This window comes from Bacillus rossius, chromosome 10 (assembly GCF_032445375.1).
Source record: "Bacillus rossius redtenbacheri isolate Brsri chromosome 10, Brsri_v3, whole genome shotgun sequence".
NCBI classification, from domain to species: Eukaryota; Metazoa; Arthropoda; class Insecta; order Phasmatodea; family Bacillidae; genus Bacillus; species Bacillus rossius.
The window spans coordinates 23,346,985-23,367,347 of record NC_086337.1 but is presented as its reverse complement, the minus strand read 5'-3'; the positions used below and the strand labels follow the sequence as shown (position 1 = coordinate 23,367,347).

The following is a 20,363-nucleotide window of genomic DNA, read 5'->3' as shown; positions in this document are numbered from 1 at the left end:
TGGGCACCCCCGGCATTGCCCATATTTGTTTAAACACTGGCGCCACGAGAAGGCTATGGGTTGCCGTAAGCGGGAGAGGCTATATATTCGCATCACACGCCCTTTTTGGGTCTTGCAGAGAGCTTCACTCAGATACTAGAGCCGACTACAACTCCGACACTTCATAGGTCCGCCTTTTGAGCAGGCAGTCTAAGGGAGTAATACAAGAGCGCAGCACCATTCACGCACACTTGCAGAGACTTGACGAGAAACTGCCATGAGTCATTTTGCCTGCCATGCCATATCCCCCCATTCTCCTCTATACCATAAACATATCACAAGCAATAACACATAGGTATCTTTATCTCGTAATAGTTTTACCAGATCTCTGCACAAATGACATTTAACTGTGTTAGCGACTTGCACTGAGCTATTTGCTCATGCAAGCTCTTTTCTACGTTGCCATTTTCACGGATAGTGGATACTTTTTTTCAATAAAAATCAAATTTGTCCATTTTCTTGCAATAGTTCAGTATCAAAAACCCACATCTTTATACCACTTGTGATCACTTCTTTATCGCGAATTCTGTCAAGCTTGAAATATTGATTTTAAATAATGGTGCCTGTACAATGAAGATTTTAATTTATAAATTCACACTACACGAAATATTGTTATTTATTCATCAATGTTTGGCAGCATTTCTGTTCTCTTAACTGCATACAAAAAAAAAGTACATCATTCAGAACAGTCATACTGCTTTGCTGAGAAAATCCCCAGTCCTCCTTTATACTTAAAATGTTTATGATCATTTTTTGTAATAAATATATTTTATATCCATTTGTTGGAATGTGTTTAAGGTTGAGCACTTCTTTAATTACATCAAACAGAGTTCTCGATTTTACGTGATCTGTCTCGTGTCTCCTGCATTAGCAACAATGAATTATTTTCAGTTTGATATATTTTTACAATTTAAAATCAATTTATTGCTGTTTTGACACAATTGGGAAGTTAATTAATAATTTTAATACACTGTTCTTGATTGCATTTGTTGTTTGAGATATAAGATGAACATTATGTAGGTAGCTTTCGTTAAATGTTTCCATGATTTTGGGCAAACAAACCATAAAATCAATTTTAAAATATAAATAATAGAATTGACTGATTTTCTTAACGTAATACATATAATCTCAAACTCATTTGTGAACAATGTATCTGAATGTTTCTCAGTAAATCATTAATAACATTTATTACATTACCTAAATTTTTGAGGTAATTTTTTTTTTCATTTTGCAATATTTGCGTTTTTCTATCGAAACACAAATAAGGAAATAATGTTTGAATATTTAAATATTCAGAATTTAAATGTATCTCTTAATTATGGCCATTTAAATTAAAAAGATAAAAATGCTGTGTATTATTTAAGAAGTTGGAAAATGATTAACACACAAGGAGATATTCAAAGCTAAATGTCGCTCCAAATAAAGACACGTGATTAAAAGTAGCGTCCGCCTGGCTAGGCGCACGAGTTCTAGAAGCAAAGGGCGCTAAGGGCGGCACTGAATCGAGCTTCACGCGCCTCTTCGCCTCTATGTGCGAGGCACTGAACTGGCTAGTCTTCGTAGTGATCACGCGCCGTTATAGGATTTTCAACTGTGAAAATAGAATTTTATGGCAGATTATCAAAAACTGATTCAAGTCCTGAAAAAAAAATTACAATACTTCGCAACAGATTTATCATATTAGAAAACCAAATCCGTGAATAAACACGATTAAGCATATATAGGACTGTGTTAGTAAAACCATATACTTTGTAAATAAACAATACAATATGGCTCACAAATAGTTTTTCTATTGTGATATTGTTTAAAATTAAGAGTGGTGTGTAAATTGCCCACTAACGGCATTTTGTGGCCCAGCCGGATGGTTACGTAAACGTGTCGAAACCACTAATAAAACAATAAGAAACAAGGTGTTGTGTGTCCCCCCTGCCGGCTACACCGATGTGCTACTGCGGCAACTGCTCCAGGTAGCGCTCCACCTCCGGCGCCCGAGCGTAGTACAGGGCGTTGTAGCCGTCCTCGTCCCTGATGGTGGTGTTGGCACCGACCTGCACCAGGTACCGCACCATCTCCAGGTGGCCGTTCTCCGCCGCGTACATGAGCGGTGTCCACTCGTACAAGCCCACGGCATCGACGTGGGCGCCGCGCGCCACCAGCCACCGCGCCATCGCCAGGCGCCCGCACGCCGCCGCCCCGTGGAGGAGCGTGCCGCCGTCGTGGTCGGGCGAGTTGACGGGCAGCCCGGCGCACAGCAGCAGCGACGCCAGCTCGGCGTGGTCGAGGCAGCCCACGCGGAACAGCTGCGCCAGGTCGGAGCACAGCGAGATGTCCTTCTGCTTCAAGGCCGCGCTGCCGTATTCCAACCTGACGTTCATGGCGCGGCACAGTCGCTCCCTGTCCCCCGTTCTGTTGAATTCCAGCAACTGGAACCACATACATGATGGGGTAGTTAGGGCCTCTGGCTGTAGGGCACGCTGCCCTGCACCACCTTGCATTCCAGATCGCGGCTGAGATCCCCAGGTCTCTTGGTCTTTTGGACTCCGCCATCTGGAACCAATACATCCCATGGAATTAGGGTGTCTACTTGTAGAGCATGCTGCAGTACATCACCAGAGATAGTGTGATGATTAGTTCTCCTGGTTGTAGGCTGCGTTGCTGTATAAGTTCACGGAGTTCAATTCGCGGCAAAGTCGCTCCTGGTCCCTCATTCTTTCCTATTCCAGCTGCTGGAACCACAAACATCATGTGGTAGTTAGTTCTTTTTGTTGAAGGCCACGCTATTGTATACCAGCGAAGAGTACATATCGCAGCATAGTCCCTCCATCTTCCTCGTCTTGTTGAACTCCAGCAACTGTAACCACACAGAGATAGTGTGACGATTAGTTTTCCAGGAGTGGGAGGAATCCATGGGTAGTTTTTTTGTTGATCTTTCAGAAGTCCATAACAAAGCGTTGATATTTCCTTTTTAACATGAGGCAAAAAGATATAAATACCAAGGGGACAAATTCGTTAATATTTTAGAACAAAATAGGGTTGGTGTTTCGCACTTACCGGTGTGGAGGTAGACTCTGGGGAGGAAGCTGACTGTGACATGGAGAGCTTGGTCCGGAGATCCAGTAAGGCGGATGGGGAGGTGGGAAGTAAAACAGTCACGCATGCTCGCTGACACAATACTGCTAAGTAAGAGTGGAAGGCTCCCAGGGCAGTGGAAGAAAGTAAGATGGGTTAGCAATTTCTGGCCAAAAGGCCTGAAGACGGTACGTGCAGCGCGGTATTGACACACAAGAGTCTGAATTTAGTTGTCCAAGTGGTCGAGAAATAGTGTGTACAGGACGTGAAAGCAAGCATAGTGGCTAGACCAAGCAGTTTAAATTTTGGCTGACAGAGGATTCACAGTGGCCGTACAGAAATAAGTAGGCTGCGGAGGGTATCATCCATTGTAGAAGTGGGGAGGGGTAAACATATTGCTTAAATTTACCAATAGTTTCCGAGGTGCTGCAGCATGGCAAAAGCGATGATAGTCCGGGGGCTATTAAAGTTCGAGGAGGAGCCAATAAATTTCCCTCTGGTGAGGTCGGTGGTGCACTCGTCATGGGGCCATGTCGAAACACAATGCTGGTGTCCTACTGAGCGAGCCGAGATGCCACGGTGGCACGTCTAAAAGCACGCTGCCGGCACGGGGTAAATCGTGCCTTAGATGCAACAAGGCGGAGTAAATCTCTAGCGGCGCTGATGCAGAGTGGGGTAAGAGACTGTGCAGCCCTGAATAACTAGCGGTGATCGAGCAGCCAGCAAAAACCCAAAGGATAAAGCACCACACAGAATTCCTTAATCAAGTGTTTTAAATTTTAAACCCTGAAAAAGCATAACCTGATTCTACTTAAAATGTACTTGATAAAAAAAATAAATTGTCCCAAGAAAATTACTAATTTGTGGCACAAGGGCCCAGTGGCCAATAATTTGGTTGGTCCCCAACCCGATAACTTAATTCACAACTTTTCAAGCCATTCACAATAAAAAAAATATGAATATTTTTTTGTACCTCAAACGTTAGTGGCCATAGTTGTAAATATGATGTGAGAATATCGCTTTAATTTTTTCAATGATTCCTTATAGTAATAGACATAATTTTCTGTTGTATCAATGTAAACCCACCACTTAATTAATATTACAAATTTTAGCCAGGCTTCAATGATGCATGGGCCCGAGGGTTTTGTTCTAAACCTCCGCTGCCTCCATCTCTCAATGATTCTGAGGTGATAAGACGAGAATTAAGTGTTGGTAATTAATGTATAAGAAAAGAAACTAATGCACACCAAGATAACCCTACAAAGTTATAGAAATATCCGTCATGTTTCCCCACATGTTAAAATTTACAGGTGGTGGAAGGAGAGTGATATGACTTCTGACCCCCCCCCCCCCTTCGGACCCTTTTTGTTATCTAAGACGTATCAAATATATACAGATGATAAGAGTAGTATACGAATGTATGTTCTGGAACATGGCTTCTGGCTGTGGAGCCCGTGGAGCCGACCGCCATCTTGGATTGTGACGTCACGGCGGCAAAAATTCCTCAAAATTCCTCAAAAATGACTCAAAATGACTCAAAAATTCCCGTTTTAAGAAAAAATTTCCCGTTTTCGAGGGAAAAATTCCCGTTTCGAGGGAAAATTTCCCGTTTTATTCCGTAAAAAAACCAGCAGCTGAAAATTCCTGATAGAGGCTTAAGCATCCTTAACTCAAGCCTCAGTTAAGCCTCTTTTAGGATTATGACGTCACCGTTGCTATTTTCGTTACGTCCGCCATCTTTAAAATCCGCAATTTTTATGTTAGAAAATCGGTAAAAAATTTAATAATCATTAAAAAAATTATTTGATCGAATTAAAAAAAAATTAAAAACCACTGTTGCAGTTATCGTTACGGTCGCCATCTTGGATTATATAAATGTTATATTTCGTTACACCCGCCATCTTGGTTGAGTACCATGTCATTCTTACACTTTACGTTACGACCAGCATATTGGATCCTATTAATGTTGCAATTATCGTTATGGTCGCCATCTTGAAATTTAGTCGCCATCTTGAAATTTAGACGCCATCTTGGAAATCCGTAATTTTTATGTTAGAAAATCGGGAAAAATTCCAAAATTCATCAAAAAATTAACTTAATAGAATTCTGATTGATTATATCGATTCCCGTCCTTGGTTCGAAACCGGTGAGGGCAAAAAATAAAAAAAATCAGATCCTTCCTCCACAGAAGCCACCTACAGACTGACCTACCACCACCAATAACTAGGTATTTACCATCAGCTGGTATGACGTCATGTCCGCCATCTTGTCTTTGTCCGCTGGAGGCATCCATCTTGTTTTCGTCTGCTAGAGTGTGCTGGAGACATGTTAGTATAATGTTCTGTTCACCATAACTTTGACCTTGACCTTGAACCTTGACCTTGAAATTTGACCTTGACCTTGAACTTTGACCTTGAGCTTAAACTTTGACCTTGACCTTGAACTTTGACCTTGAACTTTTACCTTGACCTTGAAATTTGTCCTTGACCTTGATGTCCATCGCGGATCCGTCATTTTATGTTCAGTTCATGCTAGTGGTCATTGCCACCATCATGTTTTCGTCTGCTGGAGGACACCATATTGTGGGTACTCGTCTTACCATCATGCTAGTTTTATTCTAACATGCTACAGTGCAGTAATCATTTATTATTACTGAGGTGCCCACCATCTTGAAATTTGACCGCCATCTTAAAATCATGTAATTATTTAGCTAGAAATGCGGGAAAAATTCCAATAGTCTCCGAAAAAAATCAATTATTAATTTACAAATTGAATCTATGGATCCCTGTCCACGGTTCGATTCTTGACCAGAGACAGTTGTAACTAATTATTAAATAAATGTTAGGTTCTGTTTTCCATTACCTTTCACGGAGTTTATTAATCATTCACTCTACGAAAATCAACTCAAGTCAATATACCGGACCAACGAATTAATACAGTGCCGATTAACCTATTATGAAAGTCTAATTTTTCAATAATCTGAATAACATATAAGCCGTTCATGTACAAAGCCACACATATAGATCAATTGTCTTCAGTCCATGAGACCGAGTCATGACATTATCAGACGTATAGACTAGTCATTTCAGGACCACATGACCTTCGTAATCCATCGTGACATTTTTATACATTCTAAAGGACCAAGTAACCTTGTAAAATATTTTAGTAACACCAATAGGTGATAAACTAGTAAATATTCAATCACTACATTTTGTGCTACGCGCAATCAACAAAAAAGGAAGCACCAACAACGAAAATACAGCACCACCAACGAAAAGACAGCTCATTTGGAAGCACCGACAACGAAAAGCCAGCACCGCCAACGTAAATACAGCACATTTGGAAGCACCGACAACGAAAAGACAGCAGCGACAACGAAAAGACAGAACATTTGGAAGCACCGACAACGAAAAGGTACCACATTTGGAAGCACTGACATCTAAAAGACAGCACCGCCATCGCAAAGGCAGCACATTTTGGAAGCACCGACAACGAAAAGGCAGCACCGTCATCGTAAAGGCACGGACCGCAAGACCGGGTCATGTCAATATCAGACATATAGACCATGAACTCAGTACACACAGGAAAACGAAAAGTACACACAGGAGACGGAACGTACACACAGGAAAACGAAAAGTACACACAGGAGACGGAACGTACACACAGGAAACGGAACGTACACACAGTACACACAGTACACACAGGAAAACGGAACGTACACGCAGGAAAAACGGAATGTACGCGCAGGAAAATGGAAGGTACACGCAGTAAAACGGAACGTACACGCAGGAAAAACGGAATGTACACGCAGGAAAACGGAAGGTACACGCAGGAAAACGGAACGTACACGCTGGAAAACGGATCGTACACGCAGGAAAACGGAATGTTCACGCAGGAAAACGGAATGTACACGTAGGAAAACGGAATTTACACGCAGGAATACGGAACGTACACGCAGGAAAAACGAAACGTACACGCAGGAAAACGGAAGGTACACGTAGGAAAACGGAACGTACACGCCGGAAATCGGAACGTACACGCAGGAAAACGGACTGTACACGCAGGAAAATGGAACGTACACGCAGGAAAACGGAACATACACGCAGGAAAACGGAACGTACACACAGGAAACGGAACGTACACGCAGGAAACGGAATGATCACAGACTCCAAAATTCATTGGCTCCAATATTCATTGACTCCAATATTCATTGGCTCCAATATTCATTTACTTCAATATACATTGACTCCAATATTCATTGGCTTCAATATTCATTGGCTCCATCAGTCATTGTCACCAACAGTCTTTTGGTTCCAAAAGTCTTTTGGCTCTAAATATATTTGGATAGAATTCTTCGAGTCTAAGAGACTATAAAGCCACATGGCTACGAGTCTAAAATGATCTAGATATTTACGAGTTATACACGGCTTGCGAGGCTAGAGCTACGAAGCTTCTAGTTCACAAGTTTACGTGACTGCGAGGATACAGGACTACAAGTCTACATGAGTACTTGACTACGAAGTTACTCGTCTACAAGGCTCCAATTGCAGCATCTGTCTTCGTCAGAATTTTCTCTCTTGCTCCAACTGCACCACCATTATGTTATAAGATTACATGGATACTTGCTTACGTAGCTTCAAGTCTACGAGGCTCCAATGCATCATGACTACGCGACTTCTAGCAATGAGGTTACGAGACTACGTGAATACGAATCTTCAAGTTTACGAGACTGTGAGGCTACAGAGCTACGAAGCCTCTAGAAAAAGAGTTTACGTGACTGCGATGATAGAGGTCATCAAGTCTACATGAGTACTTGACTACGAAGCTACTCATCTACAAGGCTCCAGTTGCCGTATCTGTCTTCGACGGAATTTTCTCTTTTGTTCCAACTGCACCAACAGCATTATGTTATAAGATTACATGGATACTTGCCTACGTAGCTTCAAGTATACGAGGCTCCATTACATCATGTCTACGAGACTACGAGCCATGAGGTTACGAGACTACGTGACTACGAATCTTCAAGTTGACGAGACTGCGAGGCTACAGAGCTACGAAGCCTCTAGAAAACGAGTTTACGTGTCTGCATGGATACAGGAATACAAGTCTGCATGAGTTCTTGACTACGAAGCTACTCGTCTACAAGGCTCCAATTACTACATTTGTCTTCGACGGAATTTTCTCTTTTGCTACATCTGCTCCATCAGCATTATGTTATAAGATTACAAGGCTACTTGCTTACGTAGCTTCAAGTCTACGAGGCTCCAATGCATCATGACTACGAGACTACGTGCCATGAGGTTACGTGACTATGTGATTGCAAGTCTTCAAGGTTACGTGATCGCGAGGCTATAGGACTACCAAGCTTCCAGAACGTATGGTTACGTGACTGCATGACTAATTGGCGGCGCGGCTACGAAACTTCATGTCTCTAACTGACTACAATAACACTATTCAGTGGTGAGAGTTAATTTATCTCATGCAAAGGTACTTGCTGCAAGTAGTTCCGCTTTTCAACATCAGATGACGTCACGTGTTGCTTGCAGGTAAATAATATTGATTTCTTATATGCGGGATGCTCACTATCGATCGCATAAGAAGGATGGCTTCGTTAGTCTCCAAGGAGAAGGAAGTTCGTCCTTCCTGCTAGTGCTTCTCAGATTTCTCACGTTCCGCCATCTTGGATTGCCACGTTACGGCGACCATCTTTGATGGGTGTGACCTTGACCTTTGACCGAAACCGCAGGAATGATCGCAAGCACTCGGATTAATCATCAAAATATTGATAAGAATAATCAGGAGCACACGGAGAAAACCATCACAATATTGATAAGAATAATCAGAAGCACACGGAGAAAAAAGACACATGTTTTCTTTGATATCATAAAATTACAGGAAAAAAAAATTAAAAATAAAAATAAATTAATAAAAAATTTAAAAAAATTAAAAAATACATAAACTGATTCTGCTAGCTTGTAAACTTATCATTGTTGAGCAAAGATAGAGTTTAAGTACCTACAAGCCAGAATTTTATGTATTTTTTAATTTTTTTAAATTTTTTAATTTATTTTTATTTTTAATTTTTTTTTCCTGTAATTTTATGATATCAAAGAAAACATGTGTCTTTTTTCTCCGTGTGCTTCTGATTATTCTTATCAATATTGTGATGGTTTTCTCCGTGTGCTCCTGATTATTCTTATCAATATTTTGATGATTAATCCGAGTGCTTGCGATCATTCCTGCGGTTTCGGTCAAAGGTCAAGGTCACACCCATCAAAGATGGTCGCCGTAACGTGGCAATCCAAGATGGCGGAACGTGAGAAATCTGAGAAGCACTAGCAGGAAGGACGAACTTCCTTCTCCTTGGAGACTAACGAAGCCATCCTTCTTATGCGATCGATAGTGAGCATCCCGCATATAAGAAATCAATATTATTTACCTGCAAGCAACACGTGACGTCATCTGATGTTGAAAAGCGGAACTACTTGCAGCAAGTACCTTTGCATGAGATAAATTAACTCTCACCACTGAATAGTGTTATTGTAGTCAGTTAGAGACATGAAGTTTCGTAGCCGCGCCGCCAATTAGTCATGCAGTCACGTAACCATACGTTCTGGAAGCTTGGTAGTCCTATAGCCTCGCGATCACGTAACCTTGAAGACTTGCAATCACATAGTCACGTAACCTCATGGCACGTAGTCTCGTAGTCATGATGCATTGGAGCCTCGTAGACTTGAAGCTACGTAAGCAAGTAGCCTTGTAATCTTATAACATAATGCTGATGGAGCAGATGTAGCAAAAGAGAAAATTCCGTCGAAGACAAATGTAGTAATTGGAGCCTTGTAGACGAGTAGCTTCGTAGTCAAGAACTCATGCAGACTTGTATTCCTGTATCCATGCAGACACGTAAACTCGTTTTCTAGAGGCTTCGTAGCTCTGTAGCCTCGCAGTCTCGTCAACTTGAAGATTCGTAGTCACGTAGTCTCGTAACCTCATGGCTCGTAGTCTCGTAGACATGATGTAATGGAGCCTCGTATACTTGAAGCTACGTAGGCAAGTATCCATGTAATCTTATAACATAATGCTGTTGGTGCAGTTGGAACAAAAGAGAAAATTCCGTCGAAGACAGATACGGCAACTGGAGCCTTGTAGATGAGTAGCTTCGTAGTCAAGTACTCATGTAGACTTGATGACCTCTATCCTCGCAGTCACGTAAACTCTTTTTCTAGAGGCTTCGTAGCTCTGTAGCCTCACAGTCTCGTAAACTTGAAGATTCGTATTCACGTAGTCTCGTAACCTCATTGCTAGAAGTCGCGTAGTCATGATGCATTGGAGCCTCGTAGACTTGAAGCTACGTAAGCAAGTATCCATGTAATCTTATAACATAATGGTGGTGCAGTTGGAGCAAGAGAGAAAATTCTGACGAAGACAGATGCTGCAATTGGAGCCTTGTAGACGAGTAACTTCGTAGTCAAGTACTCATGTAGACTTGTAGTCCTGTATCCTCGCAGTCACGTAAACTTGTGAACTAGAAGCTTCGTAGCTCTAGCCTCGCAAGCCGTGTATAACTCGTAAATATCTAGATCATTTTAGACTCGTAGCCATGTGGCTTTATAGTCTCTTAGACTCGAAGAATTCTATCCAAATATATTTAGAGCCAAAAGACTTTTGGAACCAAAAGACTGTTGGTGACAATGACTGATGGAGCCAATGAATATTGAAGCCAATGAATATTGGAGTCAATGTATATTGAAGTAAATGAATATTGGAGCCAATGAATATTGGAGTCAATGAATATTGGAGCCAATGAATTTTGGAGTCTGTGATCATTCCGTTTCCTGCGTGTACGTTCCGTTTCCTGTGTGTACGTTCCGTTTTCCTGCGTGTATGTTCCGTTTTCCTGCGTGTACGTTCCATTTTCCTGCGTGTACAGTCCGTTTTCCTGCGTGTACGTTCCGATTTCCGGCGTGTACGTTCCGTTTTCCTACGTGTACCTTCCGTTTTCCTGCGTGTACGTTTCGTTTTTCCTGCGTGTACGTTCCGTATTCCTGCGTGTAAATTCCGTTTTCCTACGTGTACATTCCGTTTTCCTGCGTGAACATTCCGTTTTCCTGCGTGTACGATCCGTTTTCCAGCGTGTACGTTCCGTTTTCCTGCGTGTACCTTCCGTTTTCCTGCGTGTACATTCCGTTTTTCCTGCGTGTACGTTCCGTTTTACTGCGTGTACCTTCCATTTTCCTGCGCGTACATTCCGTTTTTCCTGCGTGTACGTTCCGTTTTCCTGTGTGTACTGTGTGTACGTTCCGTTTCCTGTGTGTACGTTCCGTCTCCTGTGTGTACTTTTCGTTTTCCTGTGTGTACGTTCCGTCTCCTGTGTGTACTTTTCGTTTTCCTGTGTGTACTGAGTTCATGGTCTATATGTCTGATATTGACATGACCCGGTCTTGCGGTCCGTGCCTTTACGATGACGGTGCTGCCTTTTCGTTGTCGGTGCTTCCAAAATGTGCTGCCTTTGCGATGGCGGTGCTGTCTTTTAGATGTCAGTGCTTCCAAATGTGGTACCTTTTCGTTGTCGGTGCTTCCAAATGTTCTGTCTTTTCGTTGTCGCTGCTGTCTTTTCGTTGTCGGTGCTTCCAAATGTGCTGTATTTACGTTGGCGGTGCTGGCTTTTCGTTGTCGGTGCTTCCAAATGAGCTGTCTTTTCGTTGGTGGTGCTGTCTTTTCGTTGTTGGTGCTTCCTTTTTTGTTGATTGCGCGTAGCACAAAATGTAGTGATTGAATATTTACTAGTTTATCACCTATTGGTGTTACTAAAATATTTTACAAGGTTACTTGGTCCTTTAGAATGTATAAAAATGTCACGATGGATTACGAAGGTCATGTGGTCCTGAAATGACTAGTCTATACGTCTGATAATGTCATGACTCGGTCTCATGGACTGAAGACAATTGATCTATATGTGTGGCTTTGTACATGAACGGCTTATATGTTATTCAGATTATTGAAAAATTAGACTTTCATAATAGGTTAATCGGCACTGTATTAATTCGTTGGTCCGGTATATTGACTTGAGTTGATTTTCGTAGAGTGAATGATTAATAAACTCCGTGAAAGGTAATGGAAAACAGAACCTAACATTTATTTAATAATTAGTTACAACTGTCTCTGGTCAAGAATCGAACCGTGGACAGGGATCCATAGATTCAATTTGTAAATTAATAATTGATTTTTTTCGGAGACTATTGGAATTTTTCCCGCATTTCTAGCTAAATAATTACATGATTTTAAGATGGCGGTCAAATTTCAAGATGGTGGGCACCTCAGTAATAATAAATGATTACTGCACTGTAGCATGTTAGAATAAAACTAGCATGATGGTAAGACGAGTACCCACAATATGGTGTCCTCCAGCAGACGAAAACATGATGGTGGCAATGACCACTAGCATGAACTGAACATAAAATGACGGATCCGCGATGGACATCAAGGTCAAGGACAAATTTCAAGGTCAAGGTCAAAGTTCAAGGTCAAAGTTCAAGGTCAAAGTTCAAGGTCAAGGTCAAAGTTCAAGCTCAAGGTCAAAGTTTAAGCTCAAGGTCAAAGTTCAAGGTCAAGGTCAAATTTCAAGGTCAAGGTTCAAGGTCAAGGTCAAAGTTATGGTGAACAGAACATTATACTAACATGTCTCCAGCACACTCTAGCAGACGAAAACAAGATGGATGCCTCCAGCGGACAAAGACAAGATGGCGGACATGACGTCATACCAGATGATGGTAAATACCTAGTTATTGGTGGTGGTAGGTCAGTCTGTAGGTGGCTTCTGTGGAGGAAGGATCTGATTTTTTTTATTTTTTGCCCTCACCGGTTTCGAACCAAGGACGGGAATCGATATAATCAATCAGAATTCTATTAAGTTAATTTTTTGATGAATTTTGGAATTTTTCCCGATTTTCTAACATAAAAATTACGGATTTCCAAGATGGCGTCTAAATTTCAAGATGGCGACTAAATTTCAAGATGGCGACCATAACGATAATTGCAACATTAATAGGATCCAATATGCTGGTCGTAACGTAAAGTGTAAGAATGACATGGTACTCAACCAAGATGGCGGGTGTAACGAAATATAACATTTATATAATCCAAGATGGCGACCGTAACGATAACTGCAACAGTGGTTTTTAATTTTTTTTTAATTCGATCAAATAATTTTTTTAATGATTATTAAATTTTTTACCGATTTTCTAACATAAAAATTGCGGATTTTAAAGATGGCGGACGTAACGAAAATAGCAACGGTGACGTCATAATCCTAAAAGAGGCTTAACTGAGGCTTGAGTTAAGGATGCTTAAGCCTCTATCAGGAATTTTCAGCTGCTGGGATTTTTACGGAATAAAACGGGAAATTTTCCCTCGAAACGGGAATTTTTCCCTCGAAAACGGGAAATTTTTTCTTAAAACGGGAATTTTTGAGTCATTTTGAGTCATTTTTGAGGAATTTTGAGGAATTTTTGCCGCCGTGACGTCACAATCCAAGATGGCGGTCGGCTCCACGGGCTCCACAGCCAGAAGCCATGTTCCAGAACATACATTCGTATACTACTGATAAGATACAACGTCAATAAAATTTAGTGTTTTGTGGTAACTGTACACTAATCAGTTTGTCAAGGCATGGCCCATGCCTAGAGAGAAAAAAGCATGGTTTATACACTGTTGGTCATCGGAAGTCAAGAACTAATCGGAAATGTTATTGGGTGTGCATCAGATTGTGCAGTAAATAATAAAATATGTTTTTTTTTTTTATAATTCGTACCTCTTATTTTATTTCATAGCCTACATTGACTACCCGGGTTTCACACGAATGGTAAGTACGGTTGTGTTGTATTGCAGTTGCCCTAATTGCATTCTTGTGGTATTGGCCCTTCCTCATGTCACAGGAAAATAACACCCCAGTGCTCTTCACAGAGCTTTACAGAAAATTGTAGAGAGGTGTAATTTCTTGACGTCCCCTACCTATCCATCGATGAGAGTTTGTAGCATCTAGGTGGGGACTCGTGGAAATGTAATACAGCTCCGTCACATTGACTAACCAAACATTACTGGCACCACATCCAACAGGGTTGCCAACATGTCTTTATAACTTTTATTACAGGCAAAACCATCCAAAACTTTAACTCATAAAGCATGCAATTACTGACATTAGACCACACTTCAGAAATAATTTCTCGTCTCGAGCAACATACTAGGCGTTGTCGGGATGATTTTTTATAAACTGTGTATCAGGATCCGCTTTTCAGTGCAAATCATCAACTTTAAAAAAATAACCTGCAGTCGTAAATAGGGGAAGTCGTCATTATCGTGTGGAAATGCTTGCTGGAATTACGGAGTTAGTGTATTGACGCTTCTTAGTCACGTTTTAACAGTTCAGAACCATCGTGTGGATTTCAAATAATTATTCTTTGCCTGAATTATATATCGCCACTGCCGCCCATATTTTTCCACGCTCAATTAAGCCCTCGCATATTTTTTTTTTTTTCCACAATTTATTTAAAGTCTTAGAAATATTTTTTTGTCACTCCAAATATTTAGATTAGTTTATATCGAAAATTATGATTTAAGGTAGCCAAAAACTGCTTTTTCAGATAACTTTGTGTCAACTATGGTGTCCTAACACAACGTGAAACAAGTGAAAAGAACTAACAGGACAAATAAAATTGATGCACAAATAAAAAAATAGTCTACAAATTTGGGCTATTTGTCAGTTATGTACGCCTGACCTCGAGTATTACCATTTCTCTAATATCTTGAAGATGTGGTTGCGTGCAATTCTCTGCCATCTCTTCGGTCGTGTTCAAAGTTCCCATCTGAAAGGAGAGAATATAGTTAATTAAAAATAACTTCATTATTTCTATTGGTCTTTTTTCCCCCTTGAAATTCTAGGTACTGGCTAGTTATTGTCGTCTGGTAAAAAAAAAGCAAAAGTTAAAATTTTAAAAATTTCAAAAATTATGGTTAAGGTGCCTATTACATTCCAATAAAACAAAAATCAATTTCATACTAAAGAGGCAGGAAGAATAGGCTTTATTTTACTAAAGAGTATTCAGGCTTCGTTTTTAGAATGTCAATATAATAATTAAAATTGCTGGTTTATGAGAGCTCGGGAAAATACTTAACATACGAAAGCAGTACAGGTCTGCTCTACTTTTTACTAGCATGACAATAACTTTAATCTTTAGTATCCAAATATGTTACCAATCAATTTCTTTACCCTAATTTAAAAATATTTATTTAATTTTAACAAATAATTATTAGACATATAACTATCGGTCTTGTGAAAGCTTACTTTCACTATTTCAAAAATAATTTCTAAAAGCTAATAACAGCTGAACCGTAAAATGGAATCAACAAGCAGGAAATTTTTTTTAGCTGTAACAGGTTTTCCTTGAAATAGGAAAGAAAGGTTCTTGGTCAATTTTATTTTTATTTTAGATATTCATAGTCCAACTTGAGTAATAAGTGTCATTTAGAACTCCAAAAAAAGTCTTTAGCCGTCAAATATGTAATACAACAACAATAATGTAATTACGTGACTAACTTGTAAATACTTTTTAATTAGGTTAAAAATATTAACAACAGATTTGAGAAAATCTCAGATTTTATGGTATTTTAAAGCAGTATATATCTTAAAGCAAAGGAATATCATTTCTTAAGGGGATTGGTGCAGGACAAAAAACAGTCATTCGCCAGAATTTGTTGGAAATGAGCTTAAGTGTTTCATAAATGCTTGTTTATTACTACTGTAAGGCCAGCCAGCACGTATATAAGCTAGCGGGTTAGATTTGGCGAGTTAGTGGCGAGAGAGCTTCTGTGGGTGGAGGTTGTCGAAGGTCGCAGCTCTGAGGCCTGCCATCTAGCGGGAATCTTTCGAAGGTCTTCCACAATATCGCCTTTCTCTCTCTCTCTCTCTCTCTCTCCAACACGGACGGAAAGCGAACCGCGATAACCAGCTATTATCTTCGCTTCCCATCTCGCCCTATCCTTCATTCTCGGATCAGGTAGCCGCCCTACCCCGCGTAGACTTTCGTGTTACTCCAGGAAACCAAGACTTAAAAATGCACAAACCTGTGGAAAATTTGTCCAAAGCTGAATTTTTGTACTGTGGTAGAGTTGACTATGCTTAATAACATACAGAAAGTTTACCGCTGTAGACTTTGTACGTTATCACCGAAAATTTGCATTTAAGTCCTAGGTGACAGCAACTTGCATCAGTCCATTAAAATGCTACCCATTTATACAGTTTTTAATTTTGACTGTCCGTAAACTTACCAAAATAATCTAGAAACTGTAATACACCCATTAATGTTAGAAAATAAATAAATTTTTAATATTTAAGATATGATATAAAGCGATTAATTCACGACATATATTTTTTTATCTTTGCCACCCAGATAAAAATACGATTTACACCGATTTGAAGAGCCCAATGCGAAAAAATGTCTAATGTTTTTTAATTATACTTTTAGCTTTAAGATAGTATATTTATAAAGAGTCTAGCATAATTATTTGCCTCATTAAAGCTGCCCGAGCGTTGCAGTGTACTGCGGCCGTACTGATCTTTCACGGCCGGCGGGCTTTGAAACACGCTGCGTACTGCGACACTCAATAAACTTAGTCTTATTTACGGATTACTTAAAATATATTTAATGCATATGATATGGTGTATTCATGTTACATCTATTGAGATATACATATTCTTTTTTCTTATATGAATGATTTTTGATACAATAAAATTAATAATAAACAATTTCTGCTTGGAACTTGTAAATCAAAATTCTAGAGGACCTCTGGTTTTATATATATGTGTGTTCGTATTTTGTTACAAAAATTGTATTATTCAAAATGATTTTAATACCAAAAAATATAATTATTTTTTATTTCTAATCTTAATATATCGTCTGTCATTTGTAAGAAGGGGCCATCTTACATTTTTGTTGAAAATGAGTTAACTGCAGAAATACATGTTTTATTTCATCCTTCATGGTCTGTAAGAAGGGGATAACTGTATCTCTAATAGTTTTTAAGATATGACAGGGGCTAACCATAAATAATTAAAATACAGTGATGCATTACAGTGTGCTCATTTTGTTTTTCTGCTCTCCTGAAAAGTTTATGTTTTGTAGTTAGCCCCTTCTTACAAATGACAGACGATATATAAATCTCGTGTCACAATGTTTGTCCTCAATGGACTCCTAAACCACTTAACCGATTTCGATGAAAATTGGCATTTATGTGTAATTTTTTCCAACTTGAGAGATAGGATAGTTTTTATTTCGATTAATGGTCTTAATCTGATAATTTTAGAGTTTTCTAATGTGATGTATGTATGAGTTGGCAGAAAATCACCACGGCAACGGCTGTAGCATTGTTGATGCTTCATTCGTCTCCATGGCAACGACTATTTCATTGTTAGTGTAGTCCTCATCACTCATTAAATACAGACCACCAATTTTTAGATATATACAGGTAAATAACTATACACTGGTAGAACAAAGTCGGTCGGGATTTGAAAGTGATATAAATTATTCAGATTAAGAAGACAATTACTAACTACATCTGATTTCTAAAAAGGTCCAGTGAACTCTTTACCAAGTCAACCGATTTCGATGAAAATTGGCATTTATGTGTAATTGTTTCCAACTTGAGAGATAGGGTAGTGTTTATTTCGATTAATAGTCTTAATAATTTATAATTAATAATAAACTGATTATCAATGTTGATTGGTGTTTAAGCCCGGGAAACAGTGGGTACTTCGTTTCCATGACAACGTTGCGTGCTTGAGAGTCGGGAAACCATCGGTGCTATTCGATTTGGTCTCATTTTCCCCCCCATAAATACAACCGTGCGAAGCCGGGTCGGGCAGCTTGTACACTATATTATTTTCGATCAGAACTATGCAAAATTTTAATGTAGCCTATATTATAATATATATATTTCATTGTATAAAATTAGTTTACTACATAACAATTGAAGAAAACCATACACCGTAAATGTACTTATTGAGTTTTGTCACTTTTATAACATAATTCGTATGATAATATTATTTTTTTCCAGAAAATAAATAAAACATAAGTTGTGTTGTAAAATGTATTGATAGAATTATATATTTAGTATTTTTTTTTCTAAGTTAATTCATTGGAGTGCTGCGCCTAGCTTACTTCGTTGAATTGCTAGTGGCAAAGAGCGGTGGTGGATGTTTTTGCAAGAGTTTGACCGTATTTTATGACGCTAGCTGTGAGAGGGTGTTTGTCCCAGAAATCCTAACGGTCAAGGAAAATAGCCTTTCTCTGTAGTCACGTACGGGTCTGCTACTCGCGCAATATCGTCAGTTTATCACAACTTTCTGGGAAGTTCTATTGTTGTTATTTATTAATAATTTAGAAATTAAAAAATTTATCATACTAACACTTTTACCTAAGCAAATCGCATCCTGGAAGATTTTTATCTACGTTTGCAGCAAAAATCACTTGTAGTTAGGAAACTTTTATTCTTTCAGAGTAAAATTCAGTCTGGAATTACCATACATTAAAAACCTTAGTTTTCTGGAGCAAAAAACGTCCCAGCACGAGCGACTTTAACACTGCTGCACACACACTACGCAGCTTGAAATACATCAGTGGTCAGACTATTGTACCAGACACTCAAAATATACACATTTAAACCTTTAAAAAAAACACACACACACAGACAATATTTATGAAGTGATTTTGACGCTACGCTCAACATATTTAATTTATGTAACATGTAGTCAAATTTCTATAAAAATATATTTTTTTCTTACCTTTTATGATTAAAATTACCAATTTAATAATATGACGTTTAAACTTTGAGGTGTTTATCACAATTACCATGTAGGGCATTCTTTTATATTACATTGGTGTCATAATGAGAACCGACTTAAAAAAGTATTAAAGTTATTAAGTTTACGAAACATTTTTGTGGATCATTGTAGAAATTATCATTAAGGACTCAACTGCTCATTATTGGTGTGATCACAAGGTTTCATCGGTAAACGTTTGACGTGTTACTAAGAAATGTTCATTCTACTACTGTACAAAATTTTTGCTTTGGGATAATTTTCCATGTATTAAAAATTTTTGTTTCTTAACAGCGAAATTCGTCCCGACCCGAGCCTACTTCGACAACCTCGCAGTAGTATACACTACGCGCTCGGATCGCTTTAGTGGTCAGACTAATTGTATGAGACACTTAAAAAATATACCAATTTAAAGATGAATAAATATGCAACAACGTTTACTTCAAGCGATTTCCACGTTGGGCTCTTTAAGTTTATGTAAGATGTATTTATATTTCCTTAAAATTGAATGAAAGTTAATTCGTTACCTTTAATGATTTAAAAGGTCTATTTTATAGAAACATGTTTAAACTTTGTGCTTTTTATCACTATCCTCAGATAGGGCAATGTTTCTAGATTATTTTTGGTTCCATACTGACGGTCTACTCCATAAACTGCATTAGCAATATCCATTATTGTGGATCGTTTCAAAAAATTGTCATTTTGTACTTAACTGCTCGTTTTTGGTGTGACGCAGGGGCGGAACAACTAAATTTCCAAAGAGGGGGGGGGGGGGAATATACCTTTTTATAAAGAATCATCGATCCTCCCTATTGAAGCGTGGGGGTCCGGGGGTCCTCCCCTTAGAAAATTTGTATTTCAAGGTGGAAAATGGTGCTATTTAAGCAGTTTTATTATCTAAAAATTGATTACACAGCACTTTCTTTGCCCCCGTTTGCCCCCACTTCAATGTTTCAGAGGGGGGGGGGGGCAAAATACCCTTGCCCCCCCCCCTTGTTGTTGCGCCCCTGGTGTGACGCACAAGGTTTGCGGCTGTACTTAAACTTTTGACGTGTTACTAAGAAATGTTCATTCTACTACTGTACAAATTTTCGGCTTTGGGATAATTTACATGTATTAAAAACCTTTGTTTCTTCACAGCGAAATTCGTCCCGACCCGAGCCTACTTCAGCAACCTCGCAGTAGTATACACTATGCGGCTCGGATCGCTTTAGTGGTCAGACACATTGTACCAGGCTCTCAACAAATAAACTAATTTAAAATTTAAGAACTAAATCGTGATCGTAAAATGGCCGCCATGGTGATTTGCGAATTTATGGAGAAATAAAAGCAGTTAAAATCTTATGTAGTTTCCAAGAGACATTATTACATCACCAATCAT

At 39.2% G+C, this 20,363-nt stretch overlaps 1 protein-coding gene across 3 annotated transcripts in view; it reads right to left on the bottom strand.

Moving 5' to 3' along the window:
* Positions 1-599: 599 nt before the first annotated feature.
* The window catches only part of LOC134535847 (26S proteasome non-ATPase regulatory subunit 10-like), a 38,269-nt gene continuing 18,505 nt past the window's right edge, over positions 600-20,363 (bottom strand). For all 3 annotated transcript variants that reach the window (XM_063375180.1, XM_063375179.1, XM_063375181.1), the window contains 2 exons: positions 14,898-14,972; positions 600-2,462 (listed from right to left, as the gene is read on the bottom strand). In XM_063375180.1, the coding sequence (XP_063231250.1) occupies positions 1,986-2,462; positions 14,898-14,972 (552 nt within the window). In that variant the 3' untranslated portion in view covers positions 600-1,985. The remainder of the gene's footprint in view (positions 2,463-14,897; positions 14,973-20,363) is intronic.